Source organism: Passer domesticus, chromosome 4 (assembly GCF_036417665.1).
Source record: "Passer domesticus isolate bPasDom1 chromosome 4, bPasDom1.hap1, whole genome shotgun sequence".
Classification (NCBI taxonomy): domain Eukaryota; kingdom Metazoa; phylum Chordata; class Aves; order Passeriformes; family Passeridae; genus Passer; species Passer domesticus.
Window position 1 is genome coordinate 46628903 of NC_087477.1, and position 25744 is coordinate 46654646.

Consider the following 25744-nt stretch of genomic DNA (forward strand, 5'->3'; position numbering starts at 1 on the left):
AATAGTTGTAAAAGTAGGCCAAAGGGGTCTGCTGAGTAAACAAATGGAAGTTTGTTAGTTCTTTCCAAAAATGATACTTTCTCTGTGCACTATCTAGGTAACAGAAGACAGAAAAGGAACTTGTTAGTATTTTAATTACTGAAGACAATTGCATAAAGCTTTAATGCCACTACAAACTGAGGGTTTTGCCTTCAGGAATAAAATATATATTGTTCATTAACACAGAGAGTTTGCCCACAATTATTATGTTATTGAGGGGAATTGTGTTATGTGTAAACCTGGTAGATTTCTTAACTCTGCATTCTGAAATAACCATGACATTTCAAGTTTTACAATGCAATATTTTCAGAAGGATGTTTTAAAACATTTTTATTTATGTTAATTGCATGAAGTTTTCAATTAAAAAGAACAATAAAAGTGAGGCAGTTAAATTTTAAAGACTACTCACTGACTGTTATTTTGCAGTATCTGTCATCCTGAAGTGTTGTATGCTTTTCCTAAATAGTTAGGAACTCCCTGGGGTTATTTTGGTTTTCGGGGGTAATGGGAAGTCATCTGATAGAGGGGAAAAAATTTAATTTGAAGTATTACTGGGATGTAACTGCAAAAATTCTCTCATCAACACATACAAATTAAAGGAAAAATACCAAATCTTTGCAGCAAATTTTAATTATTTTTAAATTAGTTTTAACAATTTGATGATCTTTTACTTTGCATTGACTATCCATAAATTTCTGAGGTTATATTTGTTAATTTATGAAAAAAAACCATACTAGAGTAGACAACTAAAAGTTTGGGGAGGAAGATCCCTTTTGAAGCTTGCTGTCAACAATTCCTCATTTTGTCCTTGTTCTTGTTAGAGCAAGATTTAAATACTGGGGTGGCAGAGGAAGAAGAGGGAAAGGAGGGAAGGGAGAAGACATGGAAAAACAGATTAAGATTATGGAACAAGAAGAAGGGAAGAAAGAATGCTAAAGATCAGAGTGGGTTTGCAGGATTGGAATGGGAATAACAGCCCTGGCAAGGCTTGGCCAAATTTGTTTTCAGGATATAGGGACAATTGGAGAACAGAAGAATGGTTGCTCGTCAGTGATTTTCTTTTAATGACTCTCCAATCTGCCTCTGCTCCCTGCAAAAATGCACAGCAGACACTATAAACCAAGAATTAGTGACTTCTCGTACTTGTGGGGCTGTCAGAGATAGAGATAAATCAGGGCATAGACCAGGGTAATAGGACTACCTGATATGAGGGCATCAAACAGAAAAAAAGTGGGAACAGGTGCTTTCATGGCAGCAGTATGGGCTGAGAACACAAAGTAGCTTACACTGGTGAATGTTTGATTGACCTGATGTAAACAAAATTATGCTGTGCTTTTATGTACTTATAAATCACCCTAGATAAGTGTCTGTTTTGTCTGTACCTAAATCCATCGCTTTTGTTGGGACATACCTTTTTGGTAGTGGAAGATGTATTGCTTACACGCATAAAAATCCAGGCCTAGGAAACCAGTTTATGTTCTTGATCTGAAGCAACAGTAAACCTATTTAAAGCTTATCAATATAGAACCTGTGCCATGGGATTACATTAGGTTGACTGGACAAGATGGATGAAAATCACAGAATGAGTCAGTTGGAAGGGACCACAGTGGGGCATCTGTCCCAACCTCCTTGCTCAAGCAGAGCACATGGCACAGGATTGCATCCAGACAGTTCTTGGGTATTTCCAGCGTGGGAGACTCCACACCCTCTCTCTGCAATCTCTTCTGGTGCTGAGTCAACCACACAGTAAAGATGTTCTTCCTAATATTCTGGTGGGACTTTCTGTGAATCAGTTGCCTGCTGTCTCTTGTCCTATTGCTTGACACCAATGAGCAGAACCTGGATCCATCCTTTTGATACTCTCCCTTCAGATACTTATATACATTCATGAGGTCCCATCTCAGTTGTCTCTTCTCAAGGCTGAACAGGCCCATCTCCAATTTTTATATGAGAGATGCTCCAGTCCCTTAATTATCTTTGTTGCCCTCTCAACAGGAGCTCCAGAAGCTCCATGACTCTTTATTCTTGAGGAGCCCAAAACTGGACACAGCACTCCAGACGAGGTCTCACCAGAACTGAGTAAAGGGGCAGGATCACCTCCCTTGCCTCACTTGACCTGCTGGAATGTTCTTCTTAATGCAACCCAGGACACCATTGGCCTCTTGGCCACAAGGACACTGCTGACTCATGGACAGCTGGGTGTCCACCAGCCTCCAGCCTATACTGATGCATAATTGTTCCTCCCCAGGTGTGGGACCCTGCAGTTGCCTTTGTTGAATTTCAGCTGGTTTCTCTCTGCCCATCTCTCCAACCTGTCAAGGTCCCTCTGAAGGGCTGCACAGTACTCTGTGGTATCAGCCACTCCTCCCAGCTTTGTGTCATCAGTGAACTTACTGAGGAGGCACCTTCTCATCCAGCCAAGCATGGATGAATAGTACTAAGCCAAATAGCGACCCTTGGGGGACACCACTAGTGACAGGCCTCCAGCTAGACCCTGTGCTACAGATTGCAAATTCAGAAATTTTGTGTGCAGAATCAACAGGGTTTAGGTAGATGGTAGTGATAAATTATATCAAAATGAGTTAGACCGTGGTCAAAACAAGCCAATACACAACTTGTGCAGGAAAAACTCATTTACCAGGAGATAGTTTTTAAATGTAGTTGTGTTGTGTACAATTTTCTTAGTATTCAGAAATTTCTCCTTACCTTTTAAACAAAGTTTATTCTAGCAAGTTATTTCTTTGTGAAATATTTTCTTTTTTAAACACTTCAAAGCACCATGTGCTGATTTCAGTAGCAATTTAGATTTTTGCAGCAGAGTGTAATGTCTTCTTGTGTGCGATGAGCCTGAACCAATCCTTTATATTCTTTTTGTCTTTGTCTTTCTAAATGTGTGTGGGCTGCAGATGGTTCTGTGAAGGAAAAGAACTCCAGAATTCCCCTGACATTCAGATCCATTCTGAAAGTGGAGGACTTCATTCACTAATTATAGTAGAAGCCTTTGAAGACGACACTGGGCGCTATACTTGTCTGGCTTCAAATTCTTTTGGTTCAGATAGCACATCAGCTGAAATATTCATTGAAGGTAAGAGATAAAATAATAAAATACTTGATGTATATAAGAAAGGATAAATAAGCTGAAGTTTACTTTTGGTTCTTTATCTTAACATAACATTCAGTGTGGTGGTATTTTTATGGTATTCCTCTGCTTTTCTTTAACACAACACGTTTTGAATATCACATCATATTAATTCAGATATTTCAAGGAATGTATCAGGAATCACTGAGTATATTGCTATTTATTTAGGGTAGAAAAGAGATAAAGAATGAAATAGAAGGAACCAGCAAAAACTTTGGCATATCATTAGCTTTTAAGCGGTACCTCTGTAAATCACTATTTAATGATTTGACTAGTAATAATGATTTTCGTGATAGCAGTAATCCCTGTCTCAGTTTTAATATATTTGCCTCCCTGTGCAAATATATGTGGCTGCCCAAAATGAGTCGTCTTAGTCATGTGTAAATGTACCATTGTCTTTGGTATACTGATTTTGAGTCAGATTAAAGTCAGTCATACTGGTTTTGTTCACAAACAGCTGCTAGTTATTGTCAAAATATTTCCTGACTGCAAAATTAGTAATAATTGAAGTATTATTTTCTCTGAAAAAAGTTAATGATGACCATGAGTAAAATTATTAAGTTATTTTTTACCACAGAACTGTATTTCAGGCAAGATTATTTTAACTGAATACCAATTTTTATTTTAATTCATATGTCTCCCAAAAAATTGGGTACTATATATTCTTTTAGCAGCTTTGTAACTCATTAAAATTAATTTAAATGGTCACTTGAAAGCATAAAATAAATTAACATAGGAAATATTTATAAGAAATCTGAATAATGACACACCAAAATTATTAAATAGATTTTATTTAACAAAACAAAAAACTTTTTGCTGTTAATTAACTAAATCATGATGTATGTGCCTTTATAGGATTTCTTTCATTATGCTCTTTATTCTCAGAACTTCTTAATATCCCATTGGAATATAAGAGCAAAATCCCCAAGACTTTTCTGAATCTTAAAGATTCTAGTAGAAGTTTCCTTTACAGTAGTAATCACGATTTCAGAAATACTCAGGTGTAATACAAATACATACTGCTGTGTGACAGGAGCAACAGTAAAAAAATGAAACAGCTAAGTAGGGAGATGCTGTGAATAAAAGAATTAATTCTTTGACATCTGCCAGTCTTGCTATATGGAAGTCCTATTTTGAAGTTTTATAACATGTTACTTTGAAAGAGAGAGACTTGTACAAGTCATTAGGCTCATCCCCTGTCATTTTTTAAGGAAACAGGTTGCCACACAAGCACTGCTTTGTACATTAATAGACTTGATGACACTGATGCGTGATACTTTCTTTTGTGCAGCAGGCCCAGCCATGCAAGACCTGGTTGTTCTGTGTTCTTAAGAAATCCTTTCAAGTAGACCCACTTTGATGACTGGACATTTGCTTCTCTATTCTCATGTGTTCTATACTACTTATTGCTTTGGTTTTTTTTACAGTATAAACTTTGTAAATCAATAGGGTACTTGGGTATTTTAGTCCCAGCATTGTTTCATTGGAATCTGTCTATGCTATACTATGCATACTGATTATGAAGTGCTTATGGTTTGTATTAAACATACAGCTATCCACATATATGCACAAGTTCCTTGAGGAATAATATGTACTGCATAAATGTCTAGAATAAATGTGTGAAGTATCTGCTATTAGGAAAAATTAGGACAAAGGGAATAAATGCTTTCTTTTTTTTTTTTTTCTTTAAATAAGCTCAGGGTATTGCCAAACACATACATTATATCAAGACTTCACTGGCAAGAAACAGCAGTACATAAATGTTATGTGTAGGTTAATGTAAATAGTCTGAAATGTGGACATCATGGGCAGCAAGTTTAGTCTGAAAATGTCTTGATATACTGAGTTGCTCTTACTTAAGATCGAAGATTTGTTATCTGTATAAGCCATATGTTTGGTTAAGCTTCAAATTTAAAATTTAAGTAAATAAAATTATACATTTACCATAGAGCAATAGTACTCTGCTTTTTTTTTTTTTTTCTGCCTTGGCCATATTTGTTTCAATATGAAGGGAAACAGCTAGGAGCCCAGGGAAAGCAGTGTGCAATTAAATTGGCATGGTTATGATTTCTGTAACTGTCTAAAGTACATAGTTACAGTCTTTATCAGATAAAAAACTGCCAAACTTTGTTACAGAGGGTTCTCAATTCTTGAAGTGAGATTCAAAAGCATCATAGTTTTTCCTTTGGAAATTAAACATTAAATAAATCAATAAAAATATATGAGGTTATTGAAAAAACTTTCTTTTCCAGGTGCCAGTTCTACAGATTCAGAGAGTGAAAGTTTAATTTTCCAATTAAAATCTGGAGCTATGCCACAGTAAGTGTGTAAAGCATTACCAATATTGTGTAAATGTTCTTCATAAGGGATACTGGAAAATCTTTGGTAGTTTTACAGACTGAATAAGCATCTGGGGTATACTTATGTATGCCTTGTCTTTTCTACTTCTCTCATGTGATATAAATGTGTAGTATAATAACTGTAAATTGTATTAATTTACTTGTTCTGTCAGAGAAGACTGGCCTTATTCTGACAACGTATTTGTTAATATCAGCTTTTCATACTTGAAAGTAAGCTCAAGTTAGCCAAGTTTTCATTTATAGTCACCCAATCCAGTGCCTCCAAAGACATATGTAGAGGACTACAATTAAAGAATAAAATACATTTTAGTTTCATCTTAAATCAGTACTTTTTATTGTGCGTAGAAGTGCAAATTAGCCAGAGGTTGTGTTCTACTCAAGCTTCATTCATCCATCTTGATTTTCAGCAGTCATGTTGATCTTTTCAGTTGATAAGGTCAAATTTAAATATGTAGAAAGTACAAGGAGGCTTACGTATTAAAAACTAACACATTGTTATTTCAGATCCTATAAAGTGCTTCCTGGATTTTTATTTTTCAGGGCCCAAAAGAAAAGCACTTCTGTTTCCTTGACAATAGGATCTTCTACACCAAAATCAGGAGTGACCACAGCTGTAATTCAACCTATCTCTATGCCCAGTCAGCAGGTATTTTTAGACAACTTTTAAATTAGTAAGAGTATTTCAAATTTTCTTTGAAGATTTGCAGCATCTGAAAAACTCTGTCATTTTGAGGAATTATATTGTTAAACTATAAACTTGCATTACCATATTAAGAATGATAATTTTTAAAAATTAAGCATTTATCCACTGAATGGGATATAAAAATAAATATACATATGGATTCTTACACAATGTGTATCACAGCATTTAAGCAGCAGACAGATCTGGTGATGATGAACATTACAGAGTTTATCACTTAATAGTGATTTGTTCTAGTCCTAAAAGAATGTACTACAAATGAATATTTTCTGCCTGCAATATATTTTAGCAAAAGTTTTAAATTTTGTTATTAAGTTTAATATTGTTGTCATTTCTTTGGGCCTTTTAGAGAAAAATAAATTTTACTATCTAGACGTTAAATATAGAAAATCATTGTTCATTCATATGTGCTAAGTCTTTAATGCCACTGTGGCTGACTTAGAGTTTACATGTAAATCATAAAATACAAACAAAATTAAAATCTCTATCATCCTGTACATGGTAAGTTCTTTTCCTTTCCTTGAGCCAACCTTGATAAGCTTTTAGGTACCTGAGTTTATTTATCACTGCATCAGTGAAGGTACGTAGTAACAGGAGAAGCAAAAATGCTTCACTGCAAAAGATTTACTTGAATCTATTAACAGGAGTCAAATTCTCAAAATACTTTCAGGCAAAGACAATCTGATACAAAATTCTCATTGGAAGTATATTCTGCCTTCAAAGCTTGCATTTTGATTTCAGAATATAAAAGATGTGAAATAGTGATGTCTTCCAAGAAATATGGTATAAAGAGAACACCATAATAAGACTGCACATGTGAGAGTTTGCATTTTTGCATATATGTGGGGGCTGTATCATTGAAACTATTGGAAAGTATTCGTTCCATTTCACAGCATTCTTGCATTGCTTTGCAGGTTCAAAGCCCTACTTCATACCTGCACCATCTGGATGGACCCAAGCCTATCTATTCTGCACCTATTTTTACAAAGGTATGTTTTATCCATCATGATTTTTATCTCATACTCTTATAGTCCAAAAGAAAATATCAAAATTATGTGTCCTAATGCAGGAAGGCTTGGTCAAGTTCAAACTTTTCAGTATCAATGACTTCCTAAGAAAATACTTCTCCACTGCAACAGTGAAGTTGTTATGCATTCTACTAGTGGATATAAATGAATATTCTGTATGAATTTTTTTATGGTCAGGACTGCTCTCCATTGATAAATCTTTGTAAACTATAGCAAGGTAAGTACTGATTACTAATAATAGTCTTGACAAAACCTCATTCACAATAATTTATCTACTGATAAGAACAAATAACACAGGCTTTTTAACTCTGATTTAGAAAAAAATTGTAACCACTCAAGTTGGAAAAGACCTTTAAGATCATCAAGCTCAACCATTAGCCCAGCACAACTAAGCCTACTGCTTATACATGCTGATGAGTGCCACATCTACATGGCTTTTAAATACCTCCATGGATGGCGACTTTCCTGGGTAGCCATTACTTTGCAACCCTTTCTCTGAAAACAATTTTTCCAATATCCAATCTAAACCTCCCATGTCACACCCTGAGGCCATTTCCTCTTGTCCAATTGCATGTTACTTGTAAGAAGACCCCATCCCCCACTTCATTACAAATTCCCAGAGAGCAATTACATCCCCCCCAAAGCCTCTGTTTCTCATGACTGAACAGCTCCATTTCTCTCAGCTGCTCCTCGTAGGATTTGTGCTCTAAACCCTTTACTAACTTTGTTGCTCTTCTTTGGACATGCTCCAGCACCTCAGTGTTTTTCCTGAGGGGGCCAAAACTCAGCATGGGATTCAAGGTGCAGCCTCACCAGTGCTGAGCCAATCCTTTCTCCTGCTGATCATACTTTTTAGAATATAAGTTTCTATTCAGAAAATTCTATTCAGTATTTCTTAGGTAATTACTTAAGTCAATATTTATCTTCACCTTCATCCCAAATCAAACTTAAGAACCGGGAAGCAAAAAGCAGCAAAGCAGCAAAAAGAAGGATGGCATGCTTCCCTATCTATAAAATACAGCTTCAACTGAAAATATTATTTCAGTGTGGCTCAAACAATTATTTCCATAGTAGTAATTATTATTTAATCACTGCTTGCTGAAGCCAAAATGAAGTATTTTGGTTATTACTTCAGGAAAACATTTGATTAAAAATTAGTATGGGCTGCAAATAGTTTTGCCTAGAGATAAGAGTAAGAGTAAGCCCTGCTCTCTATAGCTGTCTAGCTTGGCTCCAGCATATTCCTGTCTCATATCTAGAAAGGTGTGATTCTGTCCCTTATAATTCTGCACCCATACGGCAGGTGTCACAGGAGGGTGAATAACAGAGGTACGGGAGATTAGAGAATGTGGTTACTGCAAGGCTGGGAGGCAGGCAATTTCCAGGTACAAGTGGGAAAAAGGTGAAGTCCATCCCCCATCCAGAGACTACCAAAGCAATCAAAACTCTGCTGTTTCTTCCTAATGCTGATATCTCTTGTCCCTGAAATTCTTCACTAACTTGACAGGACATACAAAATCAAAAAAAGTAATTACACTAGAAACAAACCAGATATGAACAACAAAATATAAACTTAATCCAGCAGCCTGACATAAATTTCTCCCCATGCAAAGTTCAGGGAACAGCTCAAAGATTTTCAGGTTTCCATGTAGCAAAATTCTTATGTATTTGATTAAATAGAGATCTGTGAATGTAAACTAGAATAACTCTGAGCTTAGACCTAACTTCAAGTGCTTTGCTGCACTAAGGTCTAAAACTTTGTCAATAAATTGCAAAAGAAATGAGACAGCCACTGCAGAGTAAAAAGGACTCCTTTATTTATAATCTTAAGATAGATAACATAGGTAAAAATAGTGGCTATCACCTGTCAATTCTGTTACTTAAAATATTGTGTTTCCCTCTGGTTGCAGCACTTCATTAAAGATCTAGACTTTTCTGGAATTTTTTCACATATGTACAAGGATTTATTACAGCCAGAGTACTGTCCCAGAAGCTATCCATACACTAGTTAATACATCCTAATCATATTGGTGTTGTCTAATTTTGCTTGGTTTGTTATATATTGCTCAGATGAAAAGCAGCTCCATCTTCTAGAGCTGGACCCAAAAGCATCTCAGCTGCTCTCTCAGGATTAAGTCAATCAATGTGTAGTTAGTTCCAGAGTTTTCATTTCAGTTTGTGGAAGAACAAAAACAGAGAGCTCAAACTGCAGTGATCTGCTTGTGTAATTTGAGGAGTTAAATACTTCTGCATTTTTCCAATCTTTGGTCTTTTTTAAGAATGTATTTGTAAATACATTATATTCAATAATTTTAACTATATAGATATGTTAAATTCAATCAGAATGAAAGAAAATGTCTATTGCAAAAATGTAATGACAATAAAGTTTAATTACAAAGGGAAGAAAAGACTATTTTTAAGAGTGTAAAGTGCTTCTGATTTATTTTAATTTTGATGTTTATATTTCAGGAGCTACAAAATGCCACAGCATCTGAAGGACAAGTCGTAGTATTGGAATGCAGGATCAGAGGACACCCTCCCATTCATGTTAAGTGGTTTCGACAGGGCATTGAAATTCAAGATTCTCCAGACTTCAGAATTCTCCAAAAAAGTAAGGCAATGTCATGGTTTAACTTCAGCCAGCAGTTGAGGACCACACAGATCCTCATTCACTCTCCCCCAGTGTGCTGGGAAAGTGAATTGGAAAAGTAAGAGTGAGAGAACTCATGCGTTGAGGTACAGTTTAATAGGGAAAGCAAGTCTCAGAAGCAAAGCAAAACAAGGAATTTTTTCACCCCTTCCCATGGGCAAACAGGTGTTTAGCCATTCTGAGGAAAGAAAAGTTTCTGTAAGTTGCTTGGGAAGACAAGTGCCCTAACTCTGAATGTTACCCCTTTCTCCTTCTTCACCCAGATCTATATGGTGAGCATGATGTCGTATGGTTTGGAATATCACCTTGATCACTGCATTTTGTTTGTCCTGGCTGTGTTCCCTCCCAGTTCTTTGTGCATCCTCAGCCTCCTCACAAGCAGCAGAACAGGCCTTTATAAAAAAAGTCTCTGTATTACCAACACTGTTTTAAGCACAGATCTTAAACATGGCCCAATACCAGCTACTGTGAAGAAAATTAACTCTATCCCACTTAAACCCAGAACATTTTCCACTCCCTTATTCCCATACCATTTATGTCATGCTCAGGTCCCATACTAGCCAAGAGATCCTCATGAACCACCACTTCTCATCCTTTGGTCTAGTACACAGATATCATTCCCTTAGTCTATGTATCATCCCTGTAAAATGTCACAAAACCTTCTTGGAGTTCAGTTAGTCCATATCTTTGGGCTCCATCTGTTATGATGGTACTCAGGACAGGAGAGGTGGTGTGTTGCATGGACTTACTGAGCACGAAAGCCAGCCCAGGCCAGGTCATCACTGCCCTTGCGCTGCTTCATGTGAGGGCTTCTCCTCAATTGTTTCACATTGTTCCTGGTACAGTAATTCCTGTAACATGCAACTCAAATCACAGGTTACAAGAATTTAAAGGTATTACCATTACAATCTTCACCCATGGTCCCACTGGACCCTAGCACTGGGTTTAACATTGCAATTAACTCCTCTCCTTGTTTCTAGCCTGGCTAGCAACAAGAGGTTCTGGCTTTCTTCACCTCAGTCAATTCCAGATGTACTGAACACCACTCCAAGTGAAAGCCAACTTGGCCTGCACTCTGCTGCCAAAGGGACTGAGGAAAAACACATTAGGGGTGCCAGTTGTGGCATCCCACTTGGCTGCCTTTGACTCCAGTTTATCTTGAAGTTCTAGCACATCTGGCACAGCTGCACTCAGCCAAAACCAGCTAAGGCAATAATCTGAAGTGGCTGCTTTTAATACAGGATGGAAAAAGGAATGTATCATGAAATTAGTCTGTCAGGATTCAGTTTTGGACAGAGTCCTTTCCTCTTCCCATTTCAGTGCTAATGGCTAGAAGTAATAACTGAACTGCTTCTACTGACAAACAATTTAAATATTGGTGATTTTGTAATGTCTGCACAGGTTCTCTACTTATTTACAATATTTCAGTATATGTTCATTCAGTACATTGATATTTATTAATATAAACTCTAATAAATTTTTCTTGTTTGTTTTCCTTCCTTATGATGTGATATGCAGAGCCACGATCTGCCACTGAACCTGGTAAGAATCATATGAAAAAATAATCTCTTGATTCACTAGCTCTTTGAGTTTGTACTGAAGCCATAAATAGAAAAGTGTTTCTGCTGAACATTGGTAAACTGAAACCCCCTTAAAGACAATGCTGCTTTATCACACCTCCCATACTGTACTCTGTCCTTTACATCAATTCCTTTATTAGTTAAACAGTAAATTCCATTTAGACCAGCAAGGGGAGTAAATGGTTTGCTTGCTACTGAGGGAAAAAGGACAAGTCCCACAAAATTCCATTACCCAAATGGTGCTCATAAGAATTACATAATACCTAACCACTAAGTGCTAGTTTTACCAATCCAGCTTGGCAGATGTGATGTGTCTTAAACATAAGTAAAACCTGATCCTAAAAAAAAAAAAAAAAAAGAAAAAAAAAGAAAAAGGCACTGACTCAATTTTTCTAGCCTATTCACAAGATTAAAGTCCTAGATTTCAGCAAGTAAAAGGTGTTCTTCCAACTGCAGGTTTTATCTGCTTAATTTTCCCATTATACATCAATATATACTGGGAGAGATTCTAGAATAGTAAGTGGATGCTAAAAGACTGAGAATGATCTTTAATGTTTCTAAGTCTAACACTTAGAAGAGAGCACAGCAATACAATCTGAACTTTGCTTTAAGAGAGAGGCTAGTTGTGCTTGAATATTCTTGAATTTGGAGAGAGTGTTAATGACATGTAATGAGTGTAATGTTTCTATCTCAGATCTGAGTATTACCAAAGAGTGTCTCTGAAGGATGCTAGAAGTGGGGGAATGCTTTAACTCTGAGGGGTTGAATTGACAGGCAGGACAGACCTAGCAGCTGAGAGATGTTTGTAAAGTAGCACTGTGACTATGAGGGTACAGGCTAGGAAAAATGCAGCTTTCCTTTAATTTTCATGGAAATGAGAGGAAAGAAAGAGGAAAAATCTTTTCTTTGTCAGCTATTCACTAATTTTTTTGCTACACAAAATTTTTATATATCTATTTTACTTCATGTCCATTATACATATATAGATTGCATACACACACAGGTGTTCATCTCTATCCTAACAGTTAATACTATTAATCATGGTGTGCAACGTCATCAGCTCCAGTATCAGCTGATGCCCTGAATACATGTGACTGAATGATTTGATTTGTGGAGGCTGGAAATGTGAGCCATATGAAGGAAAGAAGAGTATTGGAAAACCAAATTAACCTCTAATGAGGAATTAAAACATGTCGAAGTGCTAGCAATAGGCTATTAGTGTTTTATAGTCATAACACAAACTTTAGTCATAACACAAAATAAATAAAAGATAATAAATTTGTGTTGAAATTAGTTTAATTCTAGATCTTTCTTAGAACATTTTCCTGTAATACATAGTACAGAATAAGTCTCCCAGTTTAGCTGTTTTCTTGATATCTTAAAAATAAAAAAAACAATCTGATCAATAGGTTGACATTTTCCCCCTTCTCAGAGGAACATTTCTCCTAGCACTTAGTGTCAAAGTAGCAAAATCTTTTCTAGATTTAATCTACCAACATTATCAGAATCATACCTGGTATATCTGGCTCATTCTTACTAGGAGCTTCTTTCCTACAAAATCACTTGAACTGTGTTCAATTTGTCCTTTAAAATGATAGATAGTATCTGAAAGGAGTGAAATTTTTCACAAAAGTTTCTAAGAAATACAAATTTGCCAACCTATCTTAGAGTTTTTAATATCCGGTTTAACACTCTTCTGTCAAAACTCATAGTCATGAAAGTTCGTTTAGTTTTGGTAATTTTTTTTTTACCCTTTCACCCTCTTTAATAAACCTATTGTGTATAATGCTAGATGAACTAAATATTTAAATAAATAAACAACTAATTTTCATATTGTTAGTTGCAAGGTTTGTATAGCCTTTCTGACAATTATTGCTATGGAAGACGTAAGAATGTTATTAGTTCATGTATATGTATTAGTTCATGAAATTATCCACTTGCTTTCATAACTGCTTCCTGAAATAGGAAACAGAAAGTGAGATTCTGAGTCCAAAGAGATCACTTTGCCCTCCCTCTCACGTACCTGCACTATCATGTTGAAAGTGCTGAACATTCTCCTTCCCATTTCCGGGTAGCTTGCAGACCCAGAGAGGAGATACCTGAAGTCTTCTAAAGGGTACTAGGGAATGAATTCTTATATGAAAGGTGCATTTCTTCAGTCTTCTCAAGTAGAGAAAAGTTATTTAATGTCGAGGTATCTCATACCATTCTTAAGGGAGCTGGCAAGACAAAAATAGGAAGACATCTCAAAACAATTTTAGTATCTGTATTGTTGCATCTTTATAGACATAACAGTAGTGAATGCCTGACTGCAGTCTGGCTGGTTTGTTGGTGGATTATTTCTTTTTTCATGCTTGTAATTATGTGGCAATATATATTTATGAGCCCCTTCCCATGCTTTTCATTCTGTGAAAGAATTTCAGTTTGGTATTTTGTTCTCCCTGGAATCATTGAGCTAAATACTATGCTATCCCTTAAGATTTGTGCACTTATCTTTTCCTACTAAGCCCTATTAAATAATGTAGTATCTTAAATAGTGCAGTGTCTTACACACTACAGAAATTAATGACAGTACACTTACTGGCTTATTTACCTAGGAATTGACACAATTTGTGCGTGCAAAGGGAACATAAATAAAGTTTGGGCACAATGTAAATATTTCCTTTTGGCATAAATAATGAGCAATGTTTTGTATATTAGTGGTACTACTGGTAATAAGTAACACTGGCTTTTACAATGTCATGAAAATCTTAAAATTTGAACAACGGGAACCTGGATACGGTTATCAGAAATGTAATAGATGCAGCACTGGTTTGTGATGTAATGCAAACTCTTAGAAGCCAGGCTAAACAATGCCTTCAGAGGAAATTTTTCATGAGCAAACACATAACTGCTATTCAATGCAGATGGTTAATACATATTCAAGATTGACATGGAAATATGCATATTCTAGATAAGTATTCAGAATTTTGAAAGATGGACATGCTTTCTAAAAATTTTTCAAAGTGTAAAACATCCATGGAATTTTGCATAAATTGTAGCAAGTTGTACTGTGACTTTAATTGCTGGTTGTCAACCAAAATCCAACCATCAATAAACACTATAGCACTCAATAACATTGGTTGTCGTTTGATAGGTCAGTACTAATGATTTAAAGGAAAAATATTCAATGAACTCACACAGGTAAGAAATTAGGAAGCAAAGGAGTTTTTTTGGCTACTTTTTTTTGTTATACTCTATCTACTCTAATGTGTTTTGCACTCCTTTTTCTGTCTAGACAGAAATCAGTTTGCATTGCAAATCCCTCCAGACTGCTTTGTGAATTAATAGCTAGTCGGATTACTCAAAGCCAACATCACAGTTTGTCAAATTACCTGTTCTGTACTTCTTTCTTGGACATTTTGACTTTATACTGATTGAATCCTTCAAAAACAGGCTGCCTGAGAATGAAAAATCCCATGGAATCACTTGCCAGCTGTTGATATTTTGACCATTACTCAGCTGTCTGGAGACAGCCACAAACTGTATTGAATTACATTAGAACGATTGTCTAACAGCATGTAAGAAGAAAACTGTATGAAGTAATTTTGCTTAAATTGCCAGGGAATTGCCACATATACCTTTTTTTTCCTAAGTACAATACTGTGTATGTTCACAAAACACATCTCAAAAGATAGTCATCACTTCTCTTGGATTGTGCTTTCTTGTTTCCTGTTTTACTGTGTTCCAGAGTCTCCACTCTAGTTAGTAACTCCTTTAGAATTTCCTCCCTATTTCTACATAATGTTTGAAACTGAAAATACATGGCAAATGTTACAGAAATCCTTACTGCTTCCCTGCACGAAGAAAATCACCTTTCTGGTAGCTGATGAAATTCAAAACATAGAAGCTTTGGTAGGTTAGCATGTATGCCAGATCCTTGCACTCTTTAGTGAAAATAAGAGAATTATGACTAAGGATCTGTATTCTTATTTCACTGCTGAGAAGCAAACAAGGGCTTGGAGAGAGTAATCTTCTATCAGCCATATCTCAAGTCAGATTAAGAAAAAAACTGAAAATAGGCTAAAATTCCCCTGCATTTAAGGTGGTCTGATCAATTTACATATTATCACTCGTCAGTTAAATTTTCAATTGTACTCCATGCTCCCAAGATACCTACAGAATTCTGCCCCTGTCAGTGACCTCATCTTAAGTCTGACTGTTACAACTATCCTTGCTTGTTGATGCTTCCCAATTCAAAGTAAACAACTGATCTGATTTGTACTATGTGAGGATTAATTTCTCCTCAAACCTGAACAATGCTTTGGGGGCTAAGGTTTTTGCTGCCATAGCAGTGTTCCCATTTATTGTACCCAATGTGGCTAGATAGCAGACGTCTTGGTTACTGATTATATATTGTGTAACCTAGACTCTCCACCCTAAAACTGCATTTTATTGTTCACAATCACATTTGCTGTTGTTCAGTTTTCTTACCAGTCTTTTTTAAGTGCTGATTGAGATGTCTTCAAACATAGTAAGTCTTGTGCATCTCCTCAAAATTTTACTGTTCATTCCTTGAGTAACATAAAGCCTGTTAAATTAGCCAGAACAGCTGTCTGACTGGATAAAGGTATATACGATAGTGATAATCAGAAACAGACACATTGAATAAATTTTTTGTTACATTATTGCAAGCTAAGGCATCTACAGCTCTGCTATACTACCATTTATTACACTACTCTGCACATTCTTCTCTATTTTCACTCTTTTCTATCTTCTTTATATAAAAAATGCACAGATACCTAGATGAGAAGTAACCTGATGGGCCTATTGCTTTTAGTTTAGCTGGAGTTAAACACTTGTGGAACATAAGAGGGAATAAGACACAAGCTGGCAATCTATTTTGTTGGATTTTTACCAGGAAACCACAACTGTGACTTCCCACTGTCCCTGTGTATCAGAAAACTTACGGCTTTGAACCTACAGCTCTGGAGATTGCTCTGTTCATTGCACAGGAATGAACAGCTACCAGCAAGGGACTGTACTTATTTCCCCAGCTCTGTGTGTGTGTTACAGTGGAGGAAGCTAATGGTCACATTCGGAGATGAAGTTGCAGATATAAGAATTGCTCTACCTTTAATGTATTACAGAGAAACATTCTGAAGTAAACACACTGCCAGTAATAAAATTTGTTAAAATGCAATAGTTTTCTCTCTTACCAAAGTTTATTCTTCCTAATGGACTCATAAGCCATAAAGGGAAAGAATTGCTGTGTAAAATGTAATCGTTCTTTCTAAATAACTGACAAAACAGTCAAGTACTTGCATGCCTAAGCATTTTACATGTTTCAGTGAACAAAATGCTTTTGTATTCATTTAGTCAAGTGTTAAATATGTTTTAAGGCCCTGAGAACAGCATTTCAGTGCTGCTTTCTGGAACACATTTCTGTGATGAAGTTATTTGTCAGCTGATGAACGCCAGGAAGTAGAACAGACATTATTTCCCTCAAATCTTCTGATTCTGCTTAGCGCAGTACCAGAAAGTAAAATAATTACATAAGTCAGGATGTAAAGGTAGAAAAATATCCAGAACACTGAGTATATCCAGAGTGTGTTACGGAAATCTTGAAAGAACCTTTCTTTTGCCAAATTAGTGTTTCATTTCTATGTGTTCCACAGTAGTAAGCCTTTTAGCAAGGGGTGAGTGATTCTTGGCTTGGAGAAGGAAAATCAATAAAGATAGCAATGTGTTGTTCACATGTGCTTTTTGCCCATGATGGCTTTTGATTTATTCTTAGGATTTCCATGTTTTCAGTTTAGCCAGTTTTCTTATGATTGATCACAAATGTGTTGCAGTTTGTTTGTCTGGTTGAAAAGACTAAATTTTAATCTCTGATTATTTTCATCATTAATTTACTTTGAATTTTTTTACAAAGATCTAGATCTAGATCTAGATCTGTGGTAGATATATGCAATCTACCATATATAATTTTAAAACATACCTCGTCAGCAAGCAAAGCACATCATTCTACAATTCATTAGAATTCTTTTGTCACTGAAGAGTGAAGATTGGCTCTTCTCATGTGATCATTTTACACACTTAAAAATCTGGAAGAATGTTATGCATTAATTAGCTCTGCTGTTTGAAAAATAAGACTTCTGCTGGTTGCTGTGTTTTATATTGCCTTTGACCTCATTCAGAGAGCAATTCTCAGCCTGGTGGAGTGATCTTCCTTTGCAGTCCTGAAAGACCCAGCTTTCAGCATTCTGTTAAATGAACAGGAAACTCGAATGCTGCCTGTATAAGATTACATCCCCAGGGTCAGTTCAGTCCAGGAATACGCACGTGTGGTTAACAATACAGCTTCAACTGCTTATGACACACCAAGGCTCTAAAAAAAGCTGATCTCAGTAGTTCAAAAACTAGCTTGTGTTACCCATTACTTTCCTGATAAGACCTTTCATGAGTCATTAATCTTCATCTGTGTTAGATAAGATCCAACGTGCTACAGTGTTACCAGACATGACTCTAGCAGCTATGCAGAATGACTGGTTTGCGATGCCAAAAATAAAGGCATGTTCTGCTGTCTGAAAACCAACTCCGAGCCAAACATTTAGTCAGTCATTCATTTTTAGCCCATTTCCAATACAGGAAGCTTTTGGATACATTGTCATTTATAATTGGAAAAAATTAGTAACTTTTTTGTTAACTGTCTAAATGAGACAGTGGTCTGTCATTCCACAGGGGAAAAAAACAAACAACCACTATTTGAAAATGTTTTCCTATTTGAGCTATGAGAAGTGAAACTGACCTTACTGAACCTCTTCTACAGAATAATTTTCATATGGAAGTTATTAGATTCTAAAGTACTTTTCCTCATTTTACAGTATGCTTTTATTAACTGATTTTGTGATAATATATGGGATTGTGTCTAAGTATCCAAATTGCAAAATGCATTTTTCTCTTTTTTTTTTCTTTTAATCAAACTGAACATTATAAAATTTCTCTGCTTTGGTTTTGAGACTAAACAGTCAGCATAAACAAAATAAACTCTGAATTAATTAAGGAGACCTGCAATGTAGCATAATGTAACATTGTCCAGGTATAAAATTTTATGTGTATGTTGTGTAAATAGTAGGATTATTTAAATTATCTGTACTGTGACATCTTTTTAAAAAGTACCATTACAAGTAGAAATAAAACAAAGTGACTTCTTCGAAGAAACTGGAAAAATATGCCTAAATAGTTGTGTGCTCATTATAAATGGATAAAACTGATTTTGTAAAAGTCACTGTAAGACCCAACCTAATATACTTCACACGAATTTTCTGACAGAAATCCTAGTATAATCAAAGCATATACCATGGCTTATCCAAGTAGAATGAACAAATTTAAAACAGCTACAGAATATATCTGTCACAGCATTCTGAAGAGGTTTTGGGGACACTGTTTTTTATTATATTTTTAATGTATCCATTCTTACTGCTGTGCAGACAAAGACAGAAATTATTTTCCCAAACTCTGCATAAGAGGAATATTTATGCATCTGGAGTTGTTAATTCTGGTTAGTATACACAGGAAAGTTAATTGGAAGTGGTGATAAAATGTTTTCTAGTTTTTCTAGAAATGGGATTTGATCTGAATGTTCCATTAAATACAGAAAAAAACTCAAAGAAAGAATTGTGTGACATTTGTACTGATGGTGTACAAAGAGCTTGCAAAGATAATTGTTTCTGGAAACCTTTACATTCATTTGTATTAATTAGTACTATCCTGCATTAAAAAAACTTTGAGTGCGTAAAATGACTGCGCAGACTTGTAAGTGCAAAATTACTGTTCAAGCTGGTTTTGAAAACAGCTTGATGAATTTACTTCTTTCAGATGCAAAATTATTTTCCTTAAAGCCATTTATGCTGGAAGTTCTGCAGTTCTCAGTATTTCTTTGTAAAATTCTACTTTCTGGTGTCCTTTTAACATACAGTGCAAAAACCACTACATGGTACTTTAAATAGTTTTTTAATGCACTTTATTTTTCTATTTCCAGAGGAGATATGTACACTTGTAATAGCAGAAACTTTTCCTGAAGATTCAGGAATTTTCACCTGCACAGCAACAAATGAACATGGTTCAATAACAAGCAGTGCACAACTGACTGTCTGCTCAGGTAAGTGACAAAGAGAAAGAGGAGTGTTTAGACATAAATCTTGCATAATTAATTTACCTGTGAAGTTGTTACTCTGCTTTCTTTGTGGAAAATGGTAGTTGTAAGACATGGGGTTTGTCAACCTCAGTGCATTCATATAAAGCAAACAATGTTTCTTATGTTCACTCCCTAGTTTAATATTTTTATTAATATGAAATAGATTTTTAAAGTTCTGCCATAACTTGGCATATCTTAAGCATTATGGTTCAAGACTAGATGGCAGCAGAGGCAAAATTAAAGATATGAAACTATGCTACTAGAGGTGACCTTCTGTAAAATAAAACACCGTGAAATGATATGTTCAGTTTTGTGATATGTTTCCATATATATTGTCATGGGATGCACTAACCCAGCTGCCATTGCAAACTTGCCATGTATACATGCATTCTTCAGCATTTTTAAATTATTTGTTCCTCAGTGATCCTGAAACTCCAGGAAGAGGAAGTCCTGTTTTAGCTGTTGTTATCCATACTTGCCAATCTCAGTTAGTGCCTTGATTCCTGAAATAGATTTAGAGAGGTCCCTAAGGTTTTTAGTTGTGCCTTTCCCATGAGGCACACTCAGAAAATGAATAGCCACCCATTAATCTAATTCAGCATAAATTATCAATAGGTGGACTAGAAAAATGCCTTTATAAAACCAAAGATATTTCACCTTTAAAAAACTGAAAATATACCTTGTATTTACCATGTACTTTGTCTATGACTTGTTGAAGAGACATTCTTTTTGATTTCTTTTAGCCAACTTGGAATGCTCTAGTGATGATTTCCATCATTTCTCACCACTTCCTCCAGCTGAAATTAGCTCTCTTGAGCTTCCTCCTAAGAAACATACAGATACCCACCAAGCAAATAACACTGACTTGAGACCTGGTGTGATAGACCTTCAACAACAGCTCAGTTCACCTGAGGAAAAATCAAATGGTATTCATCCTCTTCATGGAGTAAATGGAATGATTAGCAGCAAGACAAATGGTGATAAATCCATCCCATCTCCAGCTGTCTTGCTTTCACCCACAAAGGAGCCACCACCTGTGCTTGCCAAACCAAAGCTGTGAGTATTTTTGAGTGGTTTTGTTTCCTATAAACTTGATATTTGTTGACAGCAAATTTTTGCCTGAAGTGATTTAGCATTAGACAAATGCACAGTCACAGTGCCAGTCCCTTGAGCAGTCTTCTGGCTGCTGTGATTGATGTGCCAAAGAGCTGAATACAGGAGACACTTGTGTCCTTTACGTAGTGCTACATCAAAGAGAAGTGCATTCTATATCCCAGTGTCTTTAGAGAGGTTTAAGATAAGTCACAAACAGAGAAATATTGTAGAGGCTGTTGCTCTGTGCCTTTTTTTTTCCCCAGTCACTGTATGTAAAGATCATAGGGGCCTGAGATTTTTGGATGCTATTTCTGTTTCAGCACTGGTTAGGTCTTTTTTTTTCTGCATGTGCTTGGGTTTATGTAGTCCATGACTGTTCAGGTGTGTAATTTTTTTATTATATCTTATGTTTATGTATAACACATATCTCTCTCTGCTTTCAGCCAGATTACAATAGCTCTCTTATATCTAGAAATCTGAGAAGGCAAAGCTCTAGGAAAGGACAGAGAAATGAGTGGTAAAAAAGTTACAGCAATATTTTTACCTTTTGTTAATGGTGATACCTTAGGCATAAGCAATATTATTATGCTCCCTGTTAGCTTATAGTTTGATTTTGATATTGCACAGACTCCTCTTTTCCATCTCCCTAAAGAATATTTGGAATGTGATGAATTTAAATATTACTTTATTTCATTTGCATCAATAGTTGGAAGGAATTGTAAATTATAAAAATATTTAAGAAGAAGCATGAAACATGGTCTTCAAACTTAGCTAGGTCATTGCTTTATTCCACTTTTTCACAGGAAACTTGCAAAATATAAAAATGCTGGTTTTTTAGCACTCATGTTGAATTTAAATGCATAAAACCACATTTGAGACAGCAAGCCAACAGTATTCCCTTTCCCCTCTCACCACTTTTTCTTTCAATTGCTCTTGGTCATTCTAAGCAGTCTCTGGCAATTGTAGAAGGGAAGGAGGGGTGGAAGAGCTAGAAAGACAGAGCAGTGAAATTACAGTATATATGGTGGTGGTTGTGCATATGGGAGGGAGGCTGCTGAGAATGGCAACTTGCAGATGATATGTGATATGGAATAAGCCAGGTGGTCCTGTACCCAGCATATATATCTGTTGCAAGACCCACTTGTGAAGAAAGGAGATAGTGGCTCCAGCAGAGCAGTAAAAAAGAAATTTCACCCCAGAGCTCTCTTTCCCAGAAGCAAGGTTGGCTGAGATAAGGGAAAGAATGTGATATAAACATTGTAAAATGTTCCACTGCTATGTGTGCAAAATTTGTTTTGTTTTTAAACATGGAGTCAACATAAAATACAGTAACGTGAGAAGGATGCTATTGCAAAAGTCCCTTCAGTTGCTGATGTCCAAATTGATGACCTTGGAATCCCTAGTGTAATTACACTTGATTCCTCTATTTTGCAATTGACAATACTTGATGCACAAGAGCCTGATCTTGACTGCAGTCAAGATACATGTTTTGCTTGGTCAGAGGAAGTGTAAATCTGTGCTGCTGTCAGAAATTGAAATCTTGCCTTCTCCTCAGTCAAGTATTTTGCTCCCAAGTACAGTGATAGCATAAGGAAGGGAAAGAGTGCCAACCAAAGGAGAAAAATAAATGCCTGACTGCAGAGACTTGAAACCAGCTTTCAACATTTGGAAGACTGCTTCCATAGTAAAAGTGAACAAAATAATGACATTAAAATTAGCTGAGTAGTAAAGTAACTTTCTCAACCATGAGAATCATCTCTCTTGAAAATAACTCATCTATGGAATTGTATCTGTCCATAGAGATGATAGAATCAGCGCATACTAGCAGTGAATAAGAGAAAGCACATTTATTATAACCTTTTTTAAAAGTTATTTAAACTTCTAAATTGTTAACTATGGAGAGAGCTTTAAGTTTCTGAAAATCATTCACAGGTTTGTTTTTCAGGAAGACTGGTTTTAAATTTCCAAAATAATCTTTTTTCAAGTTTATCATAAATTATAAATTACTTAACAGTTTATCTGTGAACTCTCTGAAAACAGTTTCTTCATCCAACACTGAAAGTAATTACAAAAACTTTGGGAATGATAGGCTGGTATTTGTTTTGTGTTTTTTATTATTATTTTTAATTTAACAAGAGGAAGAGACTGAGTAGCTTCTTGAAGTATGACATATATTTGCATCTTGGCAACGTAGCTGTAACCAACACCTCTAAATAATGATTTATCACAATTCAATCTAATGCAAGAGTGGACATGTTGCAGAGAGTTACTGTAGTTGTTTTAAGGTTTGAAAAGTGTTTTTAAAGCCCTAAAAAACATTCAGGTTGTGGTTACAGACAGTCTAGTAATCCTTAAGGCATCATTAGTTGTTGCTTCAGTCTGGTGCTAAGAATATTTAAAAGAGTTTAATATGACAATATAAAAAAATTCTGGGAAATATATATATGGAAGTAGTCAACACCAGATATTTTGCTAAAGTGAAATCTAGAAGACAATAATCCTAAATATGGTTAAAGGGCACAATATTTCATGATGTCTTGTTTGCAACGTGAATTTTTGTAGAGTGAAAGGACTGTTGAACTGAGACAAAAACCCCTGATTTCTGTGATTCTGATCTCTGCTGCAGTGACCTATTTGAGGAGGTTGAGCTATTGCTGTGCCTCGGACTTTTCAGTCCGTAATGTTGTAATGCACAGATGAGGTTTCAGAAGATCAGCAGCAATGTATGTTATCTTAAGATATTTTGCATCTCTCAAAATCAGGCAAATGGCATTAATAGTAGTTTCAGTGTGAAGTCTGTGTATGAAGGATCTGCCTTAAACCCCTTATAAACCTCAGTGTAAATGTCTGCAAAAAAGACACAGGGCTTCCTGTAGGACTTTATATAACATGTCTATGATTTCAAATGAAGAATTTCCATTCAAGTGTCTTGGTATTACTGTTATTTTTCCATGTGTCTGTTAAAACAGTAAGAGGGGAAAAATGGTGTTTGTATGGTTACTGGATGTACCTGTGTGATGTTTGTTGGCATTGTATCAAGCCATCATTTTAAAGTTCATAGACTCAGTGTAACTAAAATGTGGTGCCAGAGCTTCCAGACTAGAGTTCTATCACCTGACCAGAGAGCTTCTCTGCAACTGTCTCATGTTCAGCCTCTTTGTGTTGGAGTGTTATCCAAGTCTGTCATATACAATGACCACAAAGAGTATAAGTTTAAAGGGAGTTTATTATTTCCATAGTAATTGTACTTGATATCTACAAGCAATAAGAAATTTTTTAGAATACCTTGAGAAAAGCTGGATAAGAAAACAATATGTGAGAATAGGCAAAAGTTCAATGATTCATGTAGCTTACATTTAAGACCAAAGGTCTACCCATATCCATGTCATCTGCTCTGCTCATTCAAGGTTGATAAGGACCTTTGGATCTTTATCTTGCTGTTAAAGTCTACCCTCAATTAACCCTTGATCTACACATACATTCTACTGTAGTAGAAATAACTAATGCTAACTAAATTTGCTAAAATGTAAAGCAGGATAACTGCACATAAAGTTAATCCCTTGATAGTAGTACAAGTCTAGAGCAATTTCTGCATCTGTTTTCACAATCAATGTATGGATGTTTCATTTGTAATGCTTTTTTTCCTCTCATTCTATACCAATACATTTTTAACATAAATTGAGTTAAGGCAAGGAAAAGTTTTTGAAACATTTCCATTTCAGTGATCAACTGACACTTGGACTAGGGTTTATAATTTACTAATAACAAATAACACATGAAAACAGAGGAGGCCTTATGAGAGAATATACTAAGAAATAGGAATTTCCCCTGTTTTCTCAGACTCATTTCTTATGCAAAAGTTGCAAGTCCTGAAAAGAAATATTAAGTGTTACAATTTCTTCTGGTACACCTGTGGACTGAACACAGTAGATAACAGTAAGTTTAAAACAAAGCATTAGTTGTCTTTTTTTGATGATCCTAGATCACTCTGAAAATCTCTGAGACCACTGGAAGACAGAAGAGAGGAAATAGGAAGTGTTATGAAAAATAGGTTGAAAGTCACATTTCATTGCCTATTTCAGATCAAGGAATAGCATGAACCAAAACCGGTGGCAGTTATTGCTGAGAAATTTCCTTTTTACTTGTGTCTTTGTTAACATAGTGTCAAAGGGTAATCACAAATGAACTTTAAGCCTTTTAAAATCTGCAGCAATAGAAGTCTGAATGTCTTTCTAACAATAGATGTGAAAAACAAGAGGGGTTAAAGGTGATGCATTTATTTTTTCAGTTTTTTCTCTTTTTATCACTGATGTAAGCAGGTGGAGACACCTAAGTGTACATCCTGCCTGAATAAAAGCTAATCAGTGTTTTAACTAGAAAAGTCAAATATCCTTGAAACAGTAATGAAATACATATACTGTTTGTACCACCGTCATCGTATGCACACAGGACTTTGGTGTTTTTTCAGACTTGTACTTTAACACTGAAAGTCATCCAGTTTATAGGACAAGTAGGGACATGAGGGAAATTAATAGAATCATAGAATGTTTTCAGTTAGAAGGACCCTTAAGGATTATCTAGTTCCAGTCCCCTGGAATGGGTAGGGACACCTTCCACTACAGCAGGCTGCTCAAAGCCCCATCCAACCTGGCCTTGAATGCTTCAAGGGATGATGCATGCAACAGCTTCTCTGGGCAACCTTTTCCAGTGTCTCACCACCTTCACAGTAAAGAATTTCTTCCTAATGTCTAATCTAAACCTCCCCTCTTTCAGTTTAAAGCCATTACTCCTTGTCCTATCACTATCATTACTCCTATATGTCCTATCTGCTCCAGAATTCCACAGGCACCTTTGAGGTGCAGGAGGGGCTGCTCTAAGGTCTCCCCAGAATCTTTTCTTCTCCAGACTGAGCAACCCTGGCTCTCTGAGCCCATCTTCACAGTAGAGGTGCTCTAGCCCTCTGAGCATCTTCAT

The 25744-nt window shown here is 35.9% G+C and overlaps 1 protein-coding gene across 7 annotated transcripts in view; it reads left to right on the forward strand.

The window, feature by feature from the left end:
* Window positions 1-25744, forward strand: part of PALLD (palladin, cytoskeletal associated protein) — a 189541-nt gene that overhangs the window by 59450 nt on the left and 104347 nt on the right. For 6 of the 7 annotated variants that reach the window (XM_064417660.1, XM_064417661.1, XM_064417655.1 and 3 more), the window contains 8 exons: window positions 2946-3124; window positions 5431-5497; window positions 6079-6184; window positions 7153-7227; window positions 9736-9877; window positions 11435-11458; window positions 19520-19639; window positions 20419-20731. In XM_064417660.1, the coding sequence (XP_064273730.1) occupies window positions 2946-3124; window positions 5431-5497; window positions 6079-6184; window positions 7153-7227; window positions 9736-9877; window positions 11435-11458; window positions 19520-19639; window positions 20419-20731 (1026 nt within the window). The remainder of the gene's footprint in view (window positions 1-2945; window positions 3125-5430; window positions 5498-6078; window positions 6185-7152; window positions 7228-9735; window positions 9878-11434; window positions 11459-19519; window positions 19640-20418; window positions 20732-25744) is intronic. The other variant, XM_064417659.1, reaches the window with a different exon arrangement.